At 26.9% G+C, this 21,324-nt stretch overlaps 2 protein-coding genes across 2 annotated transcripts in view; one reads left to right on the forward strand and one right to left on the reverse strand.

Annotated features, from left to right (window-relative positions):
- LOC126894904 (uncharacterized) overlaps positions 1-21,324 on the forward strand; it is a 101,881-nt gene that overhangs the window by 60,741 nt on the left and 19,816 nt on the right. The gene's annotated exons all lie outside the window — the stretch shown is intronic.
- On the reverse strand, positions 12,584-13,402 carry LOC126894932 (uncharacterized). The gene has a single exon (XM_050666310.1). It carries the CDS (start codon positions 13,400-13,402, stop codon positions 12,881-12,883), a length of 522 nt encoding a protein of 173 aa, XP_050522267.1. The 3' UTR covers positions 12,584-12,880.

Genomic DNA, 21,324 nt, shown 5'->3' on the forward strand with positions numbered 1-21,324 from the left:
AAAAAGAGACCTTACCACTATGCCACCGTTTACTTATGATTCAGATCCCGATACTCTTTCAATTAGTTTGATAACGTGATATGCGGCTGAGGGAAACACGGTATCGTGTCAATTTCAATAATAATAAATATAAACATTCGAATTTAATAAAAAAATACATATTTTGTATTTTTTATTTAATAAAGATATTATGTTTATTAATGAACGATTTTCAATCAAAACAAAGTTATTTGTCATTATAGATATTATTTATTTAAAAATTAGTATAACTGAAAAATCTACGGTAGTTTAACACAGTGTGTAAAATATTATTTAAAACAATATATTTTTTTATTAAAATTCTAATATTGACACGGTCACTAAGTAGACCGACAGCTTGGCGGTGGCGTTTTTGACTGACCAACACAAGGTCTAGCAAGTGCCACACAGTCAATGATGACCCACCACAAATGATACGTTGAGTCGTCTTCCTGTGGTCAAAGTGACAACGTCAAGGGTGTACGCCACCGGCTCCCGAAGTGACACACGACCAACTTGACGAACTGATTCACACCCGCGCAACGTTGCAATAAACGCTGCTAACATTTTGACGCCCGAGGATCATACCGATCATCGCATCGCCGACGCCAGCGAAAGTGCCGCAATATTATGAGAATATTTTAATTAATTATGTTCATCTTTTCAGTTTATTATAAAAATAATCTGTTATTGCTCATCAATAATAATAAACATTATTTATTTATGTGTAAATAAAACACACAACAAAAAATACAATTGAACAATATCAATAGAAATTAATTGGTATTTAATATTTATAGTTAACGGGACGCAGTGATATTATTGCCAGGGCTTTAAAAAAATATTCTTCAGCTGTAAATATGCTGTATGATTGCTTTGAAGAGTATAATATTTTTCCGGAAACTCGAAAATGTAAGGTATATTATACAAACAAATGATGTATCAGACGAATGTATAAACAAAATAAAAAAATTATAAATCCAAAGTTGCTACTTATATTATTTGAGTCATATAATTAAATTTAAAACGGTATTTCGTTTAAACATTATGCATCCTATAAACATTATTTTTTATAATATTTTCTACATTTTCAAAAATAATTCTTTACTTAATTATTTTTTAATTTACATTCTTAAAATTTACAATTGTAATTTCTTACAACATATATATATATATATATTTATATAAAATCCATTTCTTATTATAATAAAATTTCAGGGAAATTTAATAATGATTCATTATATAAATCAATTATCCATAATTTAAAGGACTTACATTCTTAATAAATGATTGCCTACGTTTAAGGCTTTAAAAAATGTTTTTTCATTATCTTTCTTAAAATTCACAATTTTAATCTCTTATTGTATAATATTAATCAAATAATATTTCAGACACATTGAACCATGATTCATTTTGTCAATCTACGATCTGCAATTTAAAGGAAGTAATCTCTAAAACTCGCACTCCCCAATCAATGGTTGACGTTGTTCCAGCTTATATTTTTGGTAATAAACGCTGTGGTTTTGCGAAGTATTGTTCAGCAGCTTATTATACTTTTTTGATTTCCAATAATAATGTAAGTAAAAAAAAAACTAATTATATAAAAAGACGGTAGCACAGTGGAGTCGGGGTATATTGGGGACGTTAAGTTGAGACAAATATAGATGATATTTGACAGTAATTAAAATCACTATCATAAGAAACGCTTCAATGCAAATATATACATTTTACATAATTTAAAAACCCAGCACAGGGGGGTCGCGGCACAGTGGTGACGTGGCATAGTTGGATCAAGTATAATGATATCTGACAGTGATTAAAATCACTATCAAAAATAAACGCTTCGATGCAAATCTTTAGATAGTGTTTAATTTTAAAAAAATTGGTGTTTTATTCCAAAAGCTACTTGATCTGCTGGTTCCTTATTAATATCTCGATTAAGATAAAGTATGTCGAATGAAAAAGGGTTTATTAAAAAATATTATTTCTCATAAAAAAATTGTATTTATCCATACATTTTTTAAAAAGTTATAGCATTATAAAGTTAAATATAATATCAATAATAAAATCGAGAATTTTCACACAAAAATAGCATTCGGTAGCCATTTTTGCCGTGAAGAAAAGTCCAGAGGTCAAATTTTTTTTTTTCAAATTAAAGTACATTACATTAACTTTAATTTAAGATATATATAAAAGTGTCAGACCTTCCGGAACATTTTCAAAAGTTAAGTTGAAAAAGTTAATTTTTTGTGAAAAAGTTGTCATTTTAAATTCCCCCCTGTCGGCAGAAAAAAGGTTAAATTTACAAAAAAAATATACCAAATAATAGGTAAAAACATCAAGCATCTATAAAAAAAAAATTATATTGATATGTTCTTTTTTGAAAAAGTTACGGCAGTTTTTAGTAAAAAAATTTCGAAAATTTCGAAAATTAGCGATTTTTAAATTTGTAATTTTTTTGGAGGTTTCCCCCATTTACGGGGAACGAGGGAAATTTTTTCAATTTTGAAGGGTAATGTCTTCGACTAGATACGATTTGTGATCTTTTGACGTATCGTTGAAAGAAATCCGTTCGGTGAGAGCTGAGAAAAAGTGGTAACAGACACAAAAAAAAAAAAAACACATCATAGTAAAACCAATACCATCTCAGCTTCGCATCGAAGCTACAAAATTTACATGGAACAAGAGAATTTTTTTTCAAATTTTAAGGGCAATGTCATCAATTAGATACGATTTGTAATTTTTTTGACGTATTGTTAAAAGATAACAAATCGTATGTGTCCGGTAAGAGCTGATATAAAATGGCAACATACATAAACCAAAAAAACAAAACACATCACATTAAAATACCTCTCAGCTTCGCATTGAAGCTTAAAATATTGAAACTGATAGTATTAATCATAAATCGTTTTCATCATTGAATTAACCATCATTATGATTTAAATATTTAAACTTTATCAAAAGAATTTTTGAATTGAAATTATTCGCTAATACACTATTATATATGTATGCAGTAGCACATCAATAAATTTATATTTGACTATCGACCATATTTTTATATGATCTTCTATTAACTAAATTTAATGTCTGTTTTAAAACTGTCGATGTTAATAAACTATTTTCTTCAAAGGATATTTCTTTTACAATAACTGTTGATGGAATAATGAATTTAATAACATTGAAGAATTTACCTCGAGCTAAAACAGCGCTGTACAATTGCTTCACGAACAATAATTTAATTGATTTTATTAAAAATCATAGTAAGTGAAATTTTATTATGAATATTTTTATTTTTATTTAATAAGTAACCAAAGATTATTAAAAATAACTTTATCTATTTATTTTTAACATTTTTATAGGATCTTTTGATGAATTTTTAAATGGTTTAAGAAAAAGAATTGTTTCTACGGATATCCTTCCTATAAATGCTCATAACGAAATAATTAAATTTTTAAAAGAAGATTTATCAAATTTTACGATTGAAATAATTAATTGCTCAACTAATTTTTATGCAACATTGTTTGAAGTGACAGAACCTGAAGTATGTATAAAAAGATTCTTAGCTTCTCAGCTTAGCTTATTAATAATATATTTCATAAAAAGATTTACTTTTATTGAGTAAATATAGTTTATTGAGAGATCGACGATAATATTTTAAAGCTTACTTTGTCCTGGCCAACACAAGATTCAAAATAGAAGAGGGATAGAGTGTAATACGTGGTATTAGGGAAACCTAACATAAAGTTAGTGGTGAATTCCTACTTAACCCAAGGTAGTTTTTGGTGATTATCATTCACCACCGCTACCACCGAATGTGCAAAAATATTTGCTACTAAATACGAGACAAAAAATTTAATTTAAAAATAAATTAAATAAATATATAGAATTTTAATAATTAATTAAACATATACATATTCCAAAGCCTTTTTAGTAATAAACCAATTATATACAGGTATTTTCAGTTAATCATTTCCGCGGTGTAAATATTTTGTTAACCATGCACTTTTTGGAGTTCAGGTCTATGTGGTAGAGTCACCAAGGATGATTTAAGTTGGATAATTGCATTAGTCTGGGGTATCTATAAATTTCTAGATTGATGACATTGTTTTTTGGAACGTATTTTTGGATGATACTTTGTTTTTGATATCCTTTCATGTAGATCACATCAACCTGCAGCGAATTCAATATTCTACCGATTTCTCAATGCTCGACATAACCAGATTCTATAGCTGATCGATAAAAAAGTCACTGTAGCCAATAGTTTACCACTATAGATTTAGCCTTTAATTTTTCATTTTTAGGATTTCAAAATCAGGTTTTTGTTTAAAAATTCAATGCTGAACTGCGATTGCAAACGCAGTAATTTCTTAATCAATTATTTAGAGTCATCTCCCAAACACCGACGTTGAGAATGTCTATTATTACCAAATTTATATCTCTAAGGTAAATTTTTATTCATTTATAATAACTCAAATTTTCCGATTTTTCTTCGGATTCGAGTAATCTGTTTTGTGGTATCTTTATTTGTTCCAAAATCATAGACACTTGTTTCTCAGTTTCAAAATTGCTCTGCATTATTATTTTTGAATAAAACACCTGTTGATTCTAATTCCTTGATAATATTCGCAATGGAAACGCTGGCAATTGTATATGTTCGATTTTTTTTAACGCGTTTTTCAATACACAAATCGACGTTTCGATGATTGATAATATTGAAGTATTGAATTCAGAATCAAAATTAGAAAACGAAACGAAGATTTTATTGATTTGACCCACGAATTTTGGTAAGTGCTTATTAATTCCAGCCATTCAATAGCGGTTTTAATTGAGAAAACTGAAGATACAATTCCTAAAATGAGTGAGGTCTTCTTCCGTTTGATGTACTAACGAACACGTCTATCACAAAATTACAACTGAATTCAATTTTTGAGTTCACACGTATTTACCCAACTGTATTGCGAACTGCTGTACCATAACCATTTGACTAGTGCTGTATTTAATTTTTTGCGGACAATTTTTTCCATGAGACAATCATCAGGATATTGTACTTTACGTATTTCTTCTAAGTAAAAATATCCATCGATATCGTTATCTTTATTATCTCCAGGAGGAGACTATTGCGGCCTATGTTATATCAAACGGCCGCTATAGTAAATGGCGCTTATCGCATATTGTATTTTATCTAAAACCAGTACAGCGCGATACACTGTTCGACGCAATACTAGATATATATAAAAATAAAATTAAAAATAACTCTGAGCGTACGAATAAGTTTTATTAATTTAATAATATTCCTGCTCAACCCCCTCTCCACCAATAAAGACGCTTTGTTGATTTTAGTCACAACGAATATTTGTGTTGACCAATTGGGTACTGATCTTTCCGAAATCACCCACAACGAATTTGATTTAACAGTCTGTTATAGCTCGGCGTTTTAGATTCATCGATGATGGGATTATGTCGGCATCCGTCGGTGACATTCCTATTCTACAGTGTTTCGAATGAATATAATCTTACATGATAGTTTGAGAGCCAATCACACATGCCACATGTCGTAAATTTCCACCAAGTCCACATGCTACAAATCAACGCGTATTCGTAATTGTTGTCATTGATGTTTGACTCGGTTAGCTCGTTGCAGAAGGCGACCTGAGGCGTAAATTCGATTTCGTATAACTTATCTCTACTGTCGGTGTACTCGTACGAATATACGTCTTTACGCGTCACCAACGGCATAGCGTCTGAGCGGAATATTCTGGCCGTCTCGCGGAATATACCGAAATCGAGCGCTACGAAGTTATTGGCCATAGCTGACAGTCCACATGTCAAATTTTTTATTCCATAATAAAGTATATTACATTAGCTTTAATTTATGGTATGTATAAAATTATCAGACCTTCCGGAACACTTTCAAAAGTTAAGTTGAAAAAGTTAATTTTTTGTAAAAAAGTTGTCATTTTGAATCCCTCACTTGTAGGCAGATTTAAAAAAAGAATATACCAAATAATAATTAAAGATATCATGTATCCATAAAAAATATTATATTGATTTGTTCATTTTTTTAAAAGTTATGGCAGTTTTAAGTAAAAAAAATGGAAAAAATTTCAAAAATTAAATTTGTAATATTTTTGGAGGTTTCCTTCATTTACGGTGATCGAGGGAAATTTTTTCAATTTTTGAGACTAATGTCTTCGATTAGATACGATTTGTGATCTTATGACGTAACGTTGAAAGAAATCCGTTCGGTGAGAGCTGAGAAAAAATGGTGACAGGCACAAAAAAAAACACATCATAGTAAAACTAATACTTTGTCAGCTTCGCATCGAAGCTAAAAGAGTTATAATTATATGTTAAATATTATTATGATTTACGTATCGTCAAATATTAATAGTGTTATTACTAAAAAACTAAATATTTAAGAGATTTTATTACTTGTTTTAATTACATTATTCACAATTCATAGTAAAATTTACTATGAATTTATAATAATTTACTATAATGTTGTTATTATAAGAAGGTTAAAATATTAGAAAAATATTTGTGATGAGACAAAAAGGTACTCCTTCATTAATTTTTGTATACTTATATTGTAATTATTTTGTTGACCCGAATGCGTGCTGCAACGTCATTTATCATCTAAATAATCATGATAAAGTGTTGTGATTTGTTTATGCGCGTGCGAGATAGTAAGCTGTGTAAATTTTATCAATTCATCAATAACATCTTCATCTATTTTTAGCCACTAAAAATAGGATCTTGCTAATGATATTGTCTTTCATATTGTTCTTACATGAAATCAAACTATGTTCAGCTTTGCAAAATATAAATAATTGATTCTTCAACTCTTTGCATTAATGAGAATATTTATTAAAACAGTTAATAAGTGTTTGGATATTTTTTCTAGATTTTAGAAAATGAAAACGTGGATGATCTTGTGTCTAAAAGATATGATGAATCAATAGATATTCTGTATGACTGCATCGAAAAGTACAGATGTTTTCCAATAACGAAAAAGAGTAAGTAATATATTAATACATGATGTAACAGAAAAATGTATAAACGGGATAAAAAAGTTATAAAACCAAAGATACTACTTAAATTATATCATTAAATTAAAAACAGTGTTTTGTTTAAACTCTAATTCTAGCATTTTTTTTTTTCTAAAANTAATATATTAATACATGATGTAACAGAAAAATGTATAAATGGGATAAAAAAGTTATAAAACCAAAGTTGCTACTTAAATTATATCATTAAATTAAAAACAGTGTTTTGTTTAAACTCTAATTCTAGCATTTTTTTTTCTAAAAAAAAAAAATTATTTAACAACATTTTAATATAATTTATGAATCAAATCATATTTTTCTTTTCAAAATACACAACTGCTCTAAAAAAACGAGTGTGCCATCTAAAAACAATCATTGTATGTATCCTAAAATTATCTTTTAATTATATTTTTTACAATTTCAAAAATAATTTTTTACCTTATTTATTTTTAAATTTTATTTATAAAATTCATAATTGTATTTTTTTTTTGTATAATATTAATCATATAATATTTCAGAGAAATTGAACCATAAGTCTTTTCGTGAATCTACGATCTGCTATGTAAAGGAAGTTATTTCTAAAACTCGCACTCCTCAATCAATGGTTGACCATGTTCGAGCATATATTTTTAGTAATAATCGCAGTGATTTTGAGAAGTATTGTTCTGCAGCTTATTATACTTTAATAACTTTAGATGAAAATCGCGTAAGTAATATTTACGAGTTAATTAAAAATAGTCATTTTAAATGACTAATTCCCTTATGAAAAAAATTATAATTTATCAATTAATGATGTTTAAAACTATTATTTTAAATACTTGATTCAAAGTGGTTATCGAACAGTAATTTTCTCAAATAGATCATTTTTATAATTGAATGATGGTAAATATATAATTTTCCAATTAAAAAACAAAGTTGATAAAAATTTAAGATAGTGTACTATCTTAACCCTTAACTGGTCACGTAATAAATTATGTATATATATACTGTACAGATAATATATTATAATTTTTTTATCAAATATTATAAATTTTAATAACGTTCAATCACGGTATAGTCATTCATACATCTGTTCCTCACGAGACGTATACTATACATATAAAAAAACAATACCTACGTCCAGCCATTTTGTACAAATTTTATCATTATGATTGAACCATAAATAACTTAAAAGCAGAGTGTATTCAACAATAAACTCAAAATTTTTAATCTTTATTTTATTAGTATTAACACCATATTTTAATTTTTTTTTTTCGTTTATGTTTTTCAGTCTCGACCATGGTTTGTTCTCGGTGAAAAATACTTAGCATCTCTTAAAAATGTTTTTCGATTTCCCCATCAATTGTGATTTGAAAATCTGAACTTGTTAAAATTTTAATAAGAAAAATGTAAAATAAAAATAAAAATTCTATTTAAATATTTCTATTGTTGGTGAAACCAATGTGGGTTAGAGGATTGTAACCCTCCTTCTATATGTTTAGTGATGTTACATTTTTTAGTCATGCATAAACAATTTTTTTGAGAAATTAATTTTTTTTTTGCTTATTTGAATTTTCTTAAATAAAGATTTAAAGTACACAATTTATGATAAAAAAATATAGAGGTCATAATTGAAATTAAATTGAAATTATACCCTACCCCATGAAATTATTTTCTGGTTGCACCACTGGTATTGATTAACTTTATATTTAATTCATAATAACTCATTATTGTAATAAGATTACAATTCAAAATATAATTTTGATTTTGACAATTTTATTTTATTTATCCATTTATTTCATAATTATTTATAACTATTTATTACTTTAAAGATTAAACGTTTTGTCAGACATTTTTCATATAATTTTGATTTATATTTATGTTTATTATAAAAATAATTTGTAAATACGTTAATTACATTTAACACAAATGTAATACAGTGTAAAATGTAAGGATATTTCTCAGCTACTGGATTAAAACTTTAAACTAGTTAACGTGATTGTTTTGCCACCATACTGTTCTGTATTAATTATCTGATTATTCTACTCAAATTAAATATTTATTAGGCTTTTTGTAAATTATATCAAATTAATTAATTAACTATTGAATAAACCTAAGAGTAATAGGAGCAAATAGAAGAATGCTTGGATATTTAGGATCCCTCGGTATAATGTTAGCATCACTAAGCTTATTTTATCATTCTTTTTAAGTATTGTAAGGAGAAATAAAAAAAATCCTTACATTATTGTTTAATTCATTACAGTTTTTTTAGCTTCGATGCGAAGCTGAGAAGGTATTGGTTTTACTAAGATGTGTTTTATTTTTTGTGTCTGTTACCACTTTTTCTGAGCTCTCACCGAACGGAATACTTTTTTAAAAGAAATTTTATTAAAAATGCATATAGAAAGTAGAACTTTTTCAACTTAACTTTTGAAAGTGTTCCGGAAGGTCTGACACTTATATATATCTTAAATTAAAGCTAATGTAATGTACTTTAATTTGAAAAAAAAAAATTTGATCTCTAGACTTGTCTTCATGGTGAAAACGGCTACCGAGTGCTATGCTTGTATGAAATTTCTCGATTTTATATTTTACATTTTTTACTTTAAAAGGCTATAACTTTTTAAAAAATGTATGGATAAATACAATTTTTTTATGAGAATTAATATTTTTTAATAATCTCTTTTTCATTCGACATACGTTATCTTAATCAGGATATTAATAAGGAACTAGCAGATCATGTAGCTTTTGGAATAATATACCAATTTTTTAAAATTAAACACTATCTAAAGATTTGCATCGAAGCGTTTTTTTTTTATAGTGATTTTGATCACGGTCAGATATCATTATACTTGATCCAACTATGCCACGTCACCACTGTGCCGCGACCCCCTTATGCTGGGTTTTTCTTTTAATATTGTAATTTTACAATACATCGGTGTAGTAAAAGTATTTTATTAAAACATACTAATATATTTTGGTTTCAACAATTATAGTTGAAATACTAGAGTAATAGGAAAAAATATATGTATATAATGTTATACATAATTAAAATACTGGAAAGGCCAAAGTCCAAAAAAAAATACATTTTTTTTTCATAAAATATGTAGTCATTACAAAAGTAAATAATCGGGTCAAAAATTTAAGTCAAACTCAGTATAGAACAAAAATAACGTTAAAACCAAAAATACCCTCATCATAGTCTATGCAATATAAATGAATGGTTTTTTTCTTCTCCTGTAAAATTTAGTTTTTGTCACTCTGCACCTTTCTCATACCATTAACAATTATTGTTAATTTATAAACATATAAAAAGAAGATTGGTACATTATTTTGAGCAGAGTGAGAAAAAATTCAACTGCTTTTTAAACTACAACCTGCTATTCTGAACTTTAAAAATATAAATTTGTATTAGAATAATTACAATTTTTCAAACATAATTATTTATGTTTATCATGGTTGGGATTTAAGATAAATTGATATCACAAAAATGCAGATCTAGTAAAAAATATAAAAATATATACATTGAATAATATGTTGTAACGGAACAACATTCGAGCAATGGTAGAATGAGTGGTGCTTTGTTTTAATTTTATTAGAAATAAATTGTAATGATAAATGTAATGATGGATTACCATATTAAACTATTCCTGAGTGTATTCAGGAACATTAACCAGATTTGTAAAATTAGGTATAAACAATTATCAAATTCACGGATAAAGCAGACGAAACACACTACAAAATCTTAACGGAAGGTGTTCAACACAAAAACGGAATCTTATACACCTTGTGGTCCCGAAGTCCTCACTAAATATGTTTATAAATATTATTGCAAATAATTATTTCATTTCTTTAACAATAATGGTTTTTTGATGAGCTGCTTTACATAAAAAATCAATTTTCTGCAACTATCTCTTATAGTCTTAATTAGGGTGACCATACGTCCCGTTTAAAACGCGATTTTCCAGTTGTCTCGACAAAATAAAAACGGAACGCTTTTTATCCCATTTTTTTATATTATTACTTAATTTTTATAAAAGAGAAAAAAAGTAAATTTCTAAAAAAATATAAAACACTTTTAAGTAGTCCCTACACGATCAATATTATTGTCAATTATATTGACGAGTTAGATTGACACGCGCGTCCATGTACTTCAAATAGCTCATCAAACTCAACCATTATTACTCATTCGATCCCAAATTTCAAAGTATTCGTGTTGTGTTCGAAGTGTTATTTTCGTTCTTGAATATAGTAAAGATGTGGGCGATGAAGATGATGATACACAGCTTGACGAATAGTAGGGGGATCTAAAGTTCGAAGTTGTCGGGAACGACGAAGGTGTCAACACAGATTGTGAAGACGTTAAAAAACTCACTTTATGCCTCGTTAATGTACACATTTTTGCTTCAAACCAAGTATCATTAATTATCTTTTACGCAAAATACCTTTTATCTGAATTAATTCTGCTTAACTTTAGAGACCATCCCTTAGCAACGAAGTCCGATTCGTTTTCAGGTTTTTTAAAATAGCTAAACCAACTAGCTCATTTGTCAAATCGTTTGAAGATGTACTTTTTCTTTAAAGGTAGAGGGATTGGCTGATCATTAGACAGTGTCTGTAGGTCATCACACAAATTATGCTACAATAAAATAAAAATAAAAAATGAATTTTTTTACTTAGGTACCAAAAACTGAAGTGGGTTGGAAACAGCTAGCTGAGAATTATGAAGAACAATGAAACTTTCACAACTGTATAGGTAGTGTGGATGGTAAATATTTATTGATTGACAAACCACCCTATTCTGGTTCTTATTACTACAACTACAAAAGTACTGTAAGTATTGTTCTCATGGATATCGTTAATTCAAAATATTAGTACATCATAGTAGATGTTGGAGCGAATGGACGAATATCTGATGGTGAAGTTCTGAAGAACACGATATTCAGGCAAAAGTTGTCTGAAAACCAATTATATATTCCTAATGCACGTGAATTATCCTGCTCAAATAAAAAGTTTCCTTACGTGTTTGTCGGTGATGAAGCTTTTTAACTACTGCCAAATTTTATGAAACCTTTCAATAGAGCAGTACTCACGGATGAAAAACGGATTTTTAATTATAGATTATTCCGAATACGCAGGATTGTTGAAAATGCGTTTGGAATTTAAACATCGAGTTTCAAAATATTAAATTTGCTCTACACAAGGCTCGGAAAATAGTGATGGCTTGCTGTCATTTACACAACTACTTGTCAAAAGAAATTATTTGTAAGTGATGATGTTGATTACGAAAACAAAGATAATGGTAGAGTAGAAGAAAGTTCATGGAAACAAGGAACTTAGCATATGACAGAACTTCGAAGAACAAGAGAAAAATTCAGCAGCTGAATAAAAAATATAAGAGATGATTTTTGCGAATATTTCAACTCTTCTGGCTCAGTTCCGTGGTAAAACAATTATTTGATTTAGAGCCATATGAACCACCTTTTTATTATTTGTTAAATTGTATTTAATTATAAAAACCATGATATAAACATTATAAACTAACACTTAACATTTTAACAATTTAATAATAATAATATAAATACCAAAATAATAAAATTTCTATTTCGAAATACAATATTAGAAAAACAATAATTACAAAAACACTCAATAATCCAACTATGTCATGTCATAAATAAAACTTATCGCAGCAAAACAACGACAGCCAATCAAAATCGAATGTTCCACCTCGTGGATTGTTTATCGTACCAGTTTTATTAGTAAAATAATTATCTAGGTCGTAAGTATAATTATAAAATTACGATTTCAATAGTATCAATCATATCTTTCACCAAATTTCATGTCAAAATACACATAAGTAAATAAGTAAACATTTGATGTTTACCCACTTCGGAAGTTTGAGTTACTGCTATCGACCTGGTCCTTGATACACAGCAGTTCGTTGTAATATCATACGTTGGATCTAGAATATCGTCCACTAGTACACCTGACCGTTTCTTATTTTCAATTGCCTTGTAGCATTTGTTAAAATTAGTGTACAATATTTTTATTTTTTGTTTCAATTTCTCTACTGTAATATCAGATTTGTACGGCTTTAAAGTGTCCAAAATTGTTTGAAGTGCTTTAGCTTTTTTATTCTTATTGAAAAAATCTGTTGATCTCAATTTCCACAGTTCAGGATGATCACGATATAAAGTTATCAAAAGGGTTAAAAACTCACGCTCGCCAACCGATTCGTCGCTTAGTGGTATCGATAGTTCCGCCATGATGCCTGACTGATAAATGATAACAATTTCGGAAATATTGGCAGTACACGCTTCTAGACGTTCAAAATGTTCTGTCAATCTTGCCATCAGCATAAACAACTGTTTTTAGCCATTAAGCTGAAAATTAAACGCAAACATAGACAATTAGTAGACCCAGTAAATGTTAGAGACAGGTCGGAAATAAAAATACTTCTTATTGATAATTTTGGGGAAAAAATTCATCCAGATCAATTATACGTTGAATTACAAACAATTAGACAAAATAAAATTGAAAAAATTAACGATTTTGGCGATAGAGAAGAAAGATTAAAATCTAAACTTTTTCAGTTCTATACTTATGAATTATCATGTAAAATAAAAAAATCAGCTATTTGGGATATGTGTGAAGATCAGGCCTTTGGCGCGTTTAAAAGAGGTCTTTACAATAACCAAATTAATATTATCGTGTTTGCTAATAATCTGAAAAATTTAAGCGAGGCAATCGTAATAGCTAAACACGAGGAACTAAGAATTAATACTGAAAATAATTTAGTTAAGTATTCATTAATTCAAATAATTCTAAAAATTTAATAACTCTTGTAAAATTTGCCATAAAAATAATCATAATACATCAAATTGTTTTTCCGTAGTAAAAAACATAATTCTCAAATCATTCAAAGTTTTAATAATAATAATAACGTTAATCATTTTGGTAGCAACAAAAATAATCAAAATAACGAAAAATTCTGCACTTATTGCAAGAAAAATTTTCAAAATAGAGTGGAATGTTATAAATTAAAAAAAACCAAGCGGCACAGTGATGACATAGCATACTTGGATCAAGTATAATGATATCTGACAGTGATTAAAGTCACTATCAAAAAAACAATTCGATGCAAATCTTTAGATAGTGTTTAATTTTAAAAAATTGGTGGATTATTCCAAAGGCTACATGATCTACTATTTCCTTATTTATATCCTGGTTAAGATAAAGTGTGTCGAATGAAAAAGGGATATAAATATTATCTCTCATAAAAAAATATGAATAACCAGTTAATTTGTATGTGTCTATTGGTAAAATCAATTATTTTTCTTTCAAGGGGAAACCTGTTATTATTTTCTGAGAAATGAATATTACTTTTTGAAATAGGTGATTTCATAAACCCAACCCAACCCAACACTCAAATACTTTGTTTAGTATAATACATAATTGAGATGTGGTGGGTCAAATGATCCAAGTTTTAAGACAGTTTTTTCGGGAAGTAAAAAAAAAAACAATTTTTTCTAGTAAAAAGCCCCCTTGACAGTTATGTTTCTAAAATTCACAAATATATATTGAAAATGATTTATAGTAGTGATATTATAAATTCAACAAATATAATTTATTTGTTCGGTTAATTAAAGTTTATATTTCCTTTTAATGAATTATAATTTTAAAAACTGCTGAAAAATAAATACGAGTTATATATTAAAAGAAGAATTTTTTTGTTTATTAATTTTGAGAAAATATATCATTATTTATTTAACAATTAATTAATTTTACATGAAAAAATATTTAATAACTATTTAAAGATTGAAAATAAGTAAAATTTTATTATTAGTTGATTAAAGAGTTAAAAATTTAAAATTGCATTGTTAATTAATAAATAAATTATTTATATGTTATTTTGTCAAAATATAATTTTATTTGTTTTATTTTATTAATGTTTAAAGTCTTCTAATCTATTACTAATGCCAGATGGGACAGAAAAAGTTTCAGTATTTATTGCAATACATTAATAATATATCAAACTAGATTTTAGATTTAAATTTATGTAATATAAAAATGACACTTACTTTACCATTCTGACTCTAAAACAAATAATGCAATAAAATGCAATAAAATGCAGCACAGGGGTGACGTGGCTCAGTGGTAACGTTGCATAGTTGGATCAAGTAAATTGTTATGTGACAGTGATTAAAATCACTATCAAAAAAACGATTCGATGCAAATCTTTAGATAGTGTTTAAATTTTTAAAAAATTGTTGGATTATTCCAATCGGACGTACTGCGGGTACAGTTAAGCTGCAATCTTATGTACGGGTTTTGGACGATCGGTAGGGACGTCCATACAGTAAAATATTAGTATATTACTATATTGGATAATTTATTTTTAGAATTAACTACGTGTACGATCGTCGTTATTCGTTTGTTATAATAGTATAATCTTTATTATTATTATTATTATTTTCATTTCTATTTTTTACTTCGACCTTTAAAATAATAATATGTGTAACCCCTTCAGTACTCACACTTCCTCAATTATCCTCAAAATTAGATCCCTCCTTCATAAAATTTCTGTCACTAGCAAAGTTGTTCACTTCCATTGGATTCCTGATCACGTAGGAATCCACAGTATTGAAACAACCGACCGCTTAGCCAAACAAACTTCAATTTTCTTTAATTACCACTCTTCTTTTCTTTTAAAATCCGATGCCTCTCATATTTTAAATCTTTCCTTATCTAAAGCTTGGTCAACCAAATGATCCTCACTTGCCTCAAACTTTGCTTAATGGCACCGATTAATCACCCCATATCCCTCAAATCTCCCCTGGTTCCATCGTCTTGATCTCCCCGCAAATCTTTCGTCGCTTTCTCCCACTTAAGAGTTGGTCACAATCTTCTACCCTAATTCGCCTTCAAACTTAACCATAATTCTTTCCCCTTCTGCAAGAATAATTAATATTTAGATCAATATACTAACATTGTATACATTGTATAAGACTAACATTAATATTATAATTAAAAGTTTCATGAACATAATAATTATATTCCTAAAACCGTTTTATAAACTACTATAAAAATGAATACTATGTACCTTCAATAATATTAATACTTGAGAATATAAAACTACTATTTAATAGTTGAAAACATTGTTCTTTATTGTATTAATGATTTATTTTATTACATACGAATAATAGTCTATGTTTTACAATTATACTAGATGATATCATTAATTAATTTAAAAATACTATTTTACTTTAAGTATTAATATCATTTCGACGAATGGATGAAAATTTATTTAACACATGATTAAATAATTATTGTAAAATATTTACTTTAAATAAAAAAATTTAGAAACTATAAAAAAATCCCTTGTAACAGAATTATCAAATTACTTCTAAAATCTTTTTATAATTTTCCAACTAATCTATTGTAAATTTGAAAGATTACACGTGTAAGTATGCATTTCGTAATACAAAATAAATCTTAATGTAATATAAAATTATGAGTAAGTAAAAATATGTAATTAGTTAATTCAATCATATTAATTATTTATTTATTGTAAACATTGTAAGTTGTACTTAAGCCTAAATCAATTTTTAAGTAGTAAACATTAATTTGTATTCATTTTATCTCTTATGTATTACTATGCCATTCGTATAGATATAAAGTTGATATGAAGCAATTTAATTACTCGAGAAATTTTATATGAAAAAATAAATTACTATGATCAGTTGTATAATATTTTATTTTTGAATTTTGTTGAACTAAATAAATTTTTTTTTAACGCCATGAGAGTTACAAAATTTATCTATTGTGACAATATTTTATTAATTATTTTTTTGTAACATTTCAAGTTATAGGGAAAAGATCAATTTTTATTATTGTAAAATGTCCGTCCAAAAAAAAAAGTCATGTTAGTGGCTTTAACTTAAGATATAGATATCAAACTTGGTAATTACCCCTTAAATATAGCTCGTTTAAGTTTTAAATGGGTTTAGGAACATTTTTTTATTTTATTTAATAAGTAATTAATTACTTGATTTTTATAATTAGCAATTAACTCGTTAACTAGAATCAAGCTGAAAATTTTATACGACAGATTCCAAATCAGCGACGTATTCCATTCAGAATCTACTATTATATTATTTAGATTAGCATCAGTTAGGTGGCGCGCTCCAGCCGCAACTTCGACACCTACTCACAAATCAACTCACATGGTTGGACTGCACTATTCCTCCCCTTCATCACCCTAAAGATGTAATATTAGGTTAAGTAAAATTTTTGTAAAAATTGTTGGTGTGTATTGTTTTTACGTGTGTGATTAAAAAATGAGTTCGTTTCCTTTCCTTTGTGTAATTTTTGTTGAATATAAGAAAACAACTGCTAATAAAGTTCCTATCTATTTAAATTATTATATTGAGAAGCGAAATTTAAGTGAATTTTATTATATTGTGTATAGGAATTAATTAATTATTTTATTTTGTGCTATATAATTTTGTTTCAAGTGTTTGCAACTAGCTAGTGCGCACCACTTTTCATCTGCGTTTCTGTGAGTTATTTATTGTTTATATTGTTGGTTGAGTCATTGTTGTCTAGTCAAAAATACATTTAAATAGTGAAAAATATTTCTAGTCAGAGTGTACACTAAGTCGGAACTTCAATTGACTTCTTTTAGTGTGTGCGCTAAGTCGGCACATTAAATATTGTGTTTTGTGTTGTTCACTGGTAGCCTTAAGTAAGCAACATTTTTTTCTTGTATTGCTAGTTACTTATAATTCACTTTTACCATTTCAACAAAGTTCTTATATACATTATTTTATTAGTCAACTTTTTATTATTAGCTTTAATTTTATTAGTCAATTAGTATTTTCGTGAATTATTGGTCTGTGTTTTTATTATAATTGAATGAATTTTATAGCAAAAAAAAAAGAAAAGTAATTTTTGTTATTAGTCGTGGAAATTTTTATTATTGTTGATTTTGTAGATTGAAAAAAGTATATTTTATACATATTTATTATTATTAAGTTGAAATATTTAAATTTTTTTTTTTGAGCCAAACAGGCTAGATTAATTATTTATTGAAAACATATAATTTTATACATTTTTATTTTGATATTATATATTTATTATTGATTGTGCCAAAGTGGTAATTTTACTTATTTATTTTAGTGTACCATGATGGTAATTTTTATATGTTATTGTAGTTAATTATTTATTTATTTTTGTTTATTTTTAATACAGTTCTATAAAACTGCATTTAAATCATTTGTTTTATTATTTCTTAGTTTTAGTTAAACGTCCATTGATACCTGGCCATTTCACTGCCCCGATAAGCATAGACGAACCCTCCCTATACGGGGTACTTGCGTTTTGGTCAGAAGATCCTTCCCTCTCCTTATACAGTTAACTAATAAATATAATCATAGGTGCCGGGTAAGCGGCTTCTAGTTTGTAGCGCCCCGCCCAAACAATATTCATTAGAATACAAAATTTTTTTATTATTTGTTGGACAGTGTTGATTATATTTCTTTTTTCATAGCGAAACCTTTAAGATTATTAATTATGAGCAATTAATTATACATGAAATAACTAATACTATAAAACCTTTTATTCAAATTTTATAGTAAATTATATGAAAAAATTGTAATGATTCCCCAAATTAGAACAACTAAATTTTAAAATATGTTAATAATATACAAAAAAATGTTGTATTTTTTTCAAGCTACATTGTCAATAGAAAATGGTTGTGTATATACGTTTATATGTCTTTATGTTTTCGGTAAGTAAACTCAGTATCTTGATGCATAAAAAAAAATAAAATATTTACATTCACGGTAAAATGTTATTGGATATTTCATTGAGCATAACAATTCAGATGTTTTATTCATTTATTCAAACATTTTAGGTATAAATTTATACTGACAGGCTTTTAGTAGCTATCTAAATATAGTTAGTATTATTGTGTAAATTTTGTGTTATTAAAATAAATCATGAAAAAAAAAATTAACATTACACAAAATTTAAAAACTGAAAAACATATTGAAGCTTTTTAACGTGCAGAAATTCAAAATGAAAAAAAAATTGGTCACTAACACTAAAAAATTATTTATTTAATAAGGAATTTTTGGTGATATTTTTTGAAACATAGTTAAGAGAAGGTGTTTTTACGAATTTTGTTTGACTGGCAACACCGTTTACAAGACTAAAAAATAACATTGCACCGGTGCAAATATTTGAAAGTTTATACTGAAAAAAATATTCGTACAGAAATAAACTTAAGAATATATAGATAAAATATTTCATGATATAATGAATTGAACTGTACGGAAAAGTTTGGTTTAGCATTGACGATATCACTGATATTAGAGATAGATTTGTTATTAATGTAATTTTTGGTTCTCTTATTTAAGTTTAAATATAGTATACCCTGATAATCAAGTTAAATTGAATTAGATTATCCGAGTAAATAATATTTAGTACATTCAGAATAAATAAAAATAACATATTAATCGACTATTTGCAAACTATTCAACAAGACAATCGGAATTATAGATGGAAAACATGACGATGTATTATTGTTCACATCCGACGCCGCTAAGTACATAATACAAGCTGATAGAACTTCCTAAGTATTTTATTTTAGAATGATTTATGTAACGTTAACGGCGTTTGAAAAATAACAAGTGGTAGAGTAGGGTAGAGAGAAATCGGTAATTGTCGAAAAAAAAGATGTTTAGTGTCAAAAGAGATTCATAAAATAGTCAAATTAAGTTTAACTATTTATAGATTAAGCTCTAAGCGCATTTTCTAAGTATATAACTTTACTCGGTAATAATCGTAAAACATTTTGTTTTAAAAACTTACACAACCACATTATTAATTATGCATTTTTAAGTTATCTAATAAGAGAAACGGTTAGTTTGTACTTAATGTAGTGTTCCCATTTAAATAATTATTTGCTAACAATATATTTTTCGTGTTATTCAAGTTAAAATGTTTATTTCAAAGTTAGATTTCTACCGGGTTTTATGCAGTTTAATAGTTTTTTAATAAAAATATGTTATTGTTTAAGGGACTAATACTTACAACTATTGCCAATGAAATAATTGAATACTTGTCTGCTAAAAATTTACCAGAAGCACAAGAAGAATTTTATAATTGCTTAAAAAACATTGAATTTGACAACAATATACAAATAGATAAAGGTGAAAATCTGATTATATATATATATATATATATATATATATATATATNTTCCTTATTTATAATCTGATTACAAGTTTCATAATTTATAAGTTTGATATATGAATATATATATATAATATTTAAATATATAAAGGGAATAAAAAAGTATGTCCCATAAAAGAAGAATACAAACAGTACCTATATTAAAAAAATTATAATGATCCATAAATTTTTCAAAAAGTTATAGCATTATTAAGTTAAAAATATAAAAAAGAATTTTTTACAAAAATCGTATTTTTTTTATTAATTTTGATGTCCGTTTGTATTTTTTTTTTGTTATAATTTAGTATATTACATTAGCTTTAATTTAAGGTATATATAATAGTGTCAGTATTTCCGGACACTTTCAAAAGTTAAGTTGAAAAAGTTAACTTTTTGTGAAAAAGTTGTCATTTTGGTCCCCCCTGTAGGCAGGTAAATGGTCAGATTAATAAAAAAATATACCAAATGATAGGTAATACATATCCAAATGGTACGGCATACAAGTTATTACGTATTCTATATACTACGAGCACCACATACGCGATATACAATTCAGCGCCACAGTAAAACACCAGAAGAAAATATTTAAATATTATAATATTATATTATTTATTTATTTAGCTAACGCCAAACGGCAATTTAAAGTGATACAATAAAAACTAAAAATTAATTATGATATTACATGACAACTTCAGCAATATTATTTACAGTTATAGAAATCTACGTGTTTGTAAAATAAAATAACATTAAAACTAAAAAAAACAGTAGCACAGTGGGGTCGCGGCATAGTGGAGACATTGCATAGTTGGGTCCAGATAGATTTAATCTGACAGTGATTAAAATCACTATCATAAGAAACGCTTCGATGCAAATCTGTAGATAGTGTTTAATTTTAAAAAATTGATGGATAATTGCAAAATTAACATCAACTTCTATTAAAATAAAATACAAAACCCATAATTTGAATACAAAAATAGCATATTTTTGAATACGGCAGCCATTTGCGTATAAAAGATAGGTCGTCGGGACAAATTTTTTTTTT

This window comes from Daktulosphaira vitifoliae, unplaced genomic scaffold, assembly GCF_025091365.1.
Source record: "Daktulosphaira vitifoliae isolate Bord-2020 unplaced genomic scaffold, ASM2509136v1 Scaffold_1, whole genome shotgun sequence".
In the NCBI taxonomy this organism is placed as follows: Eukaryota; Metazoa; Arthropoda; class Insecta; order Hemiptera; family Phylloxeridae; genus Daktulosphaira; species Daktulosphaira vitifoliae.

Excerpts from the sequence above, each read along its gene's own strand:
- LOC126894932 (XM_050666310.1), bottom strand. The coding sequence starts at position 13,402 with ATGCTGATGGCAAGATTGACAGAACATTTTGAACGTCTAGAAGCGTGT.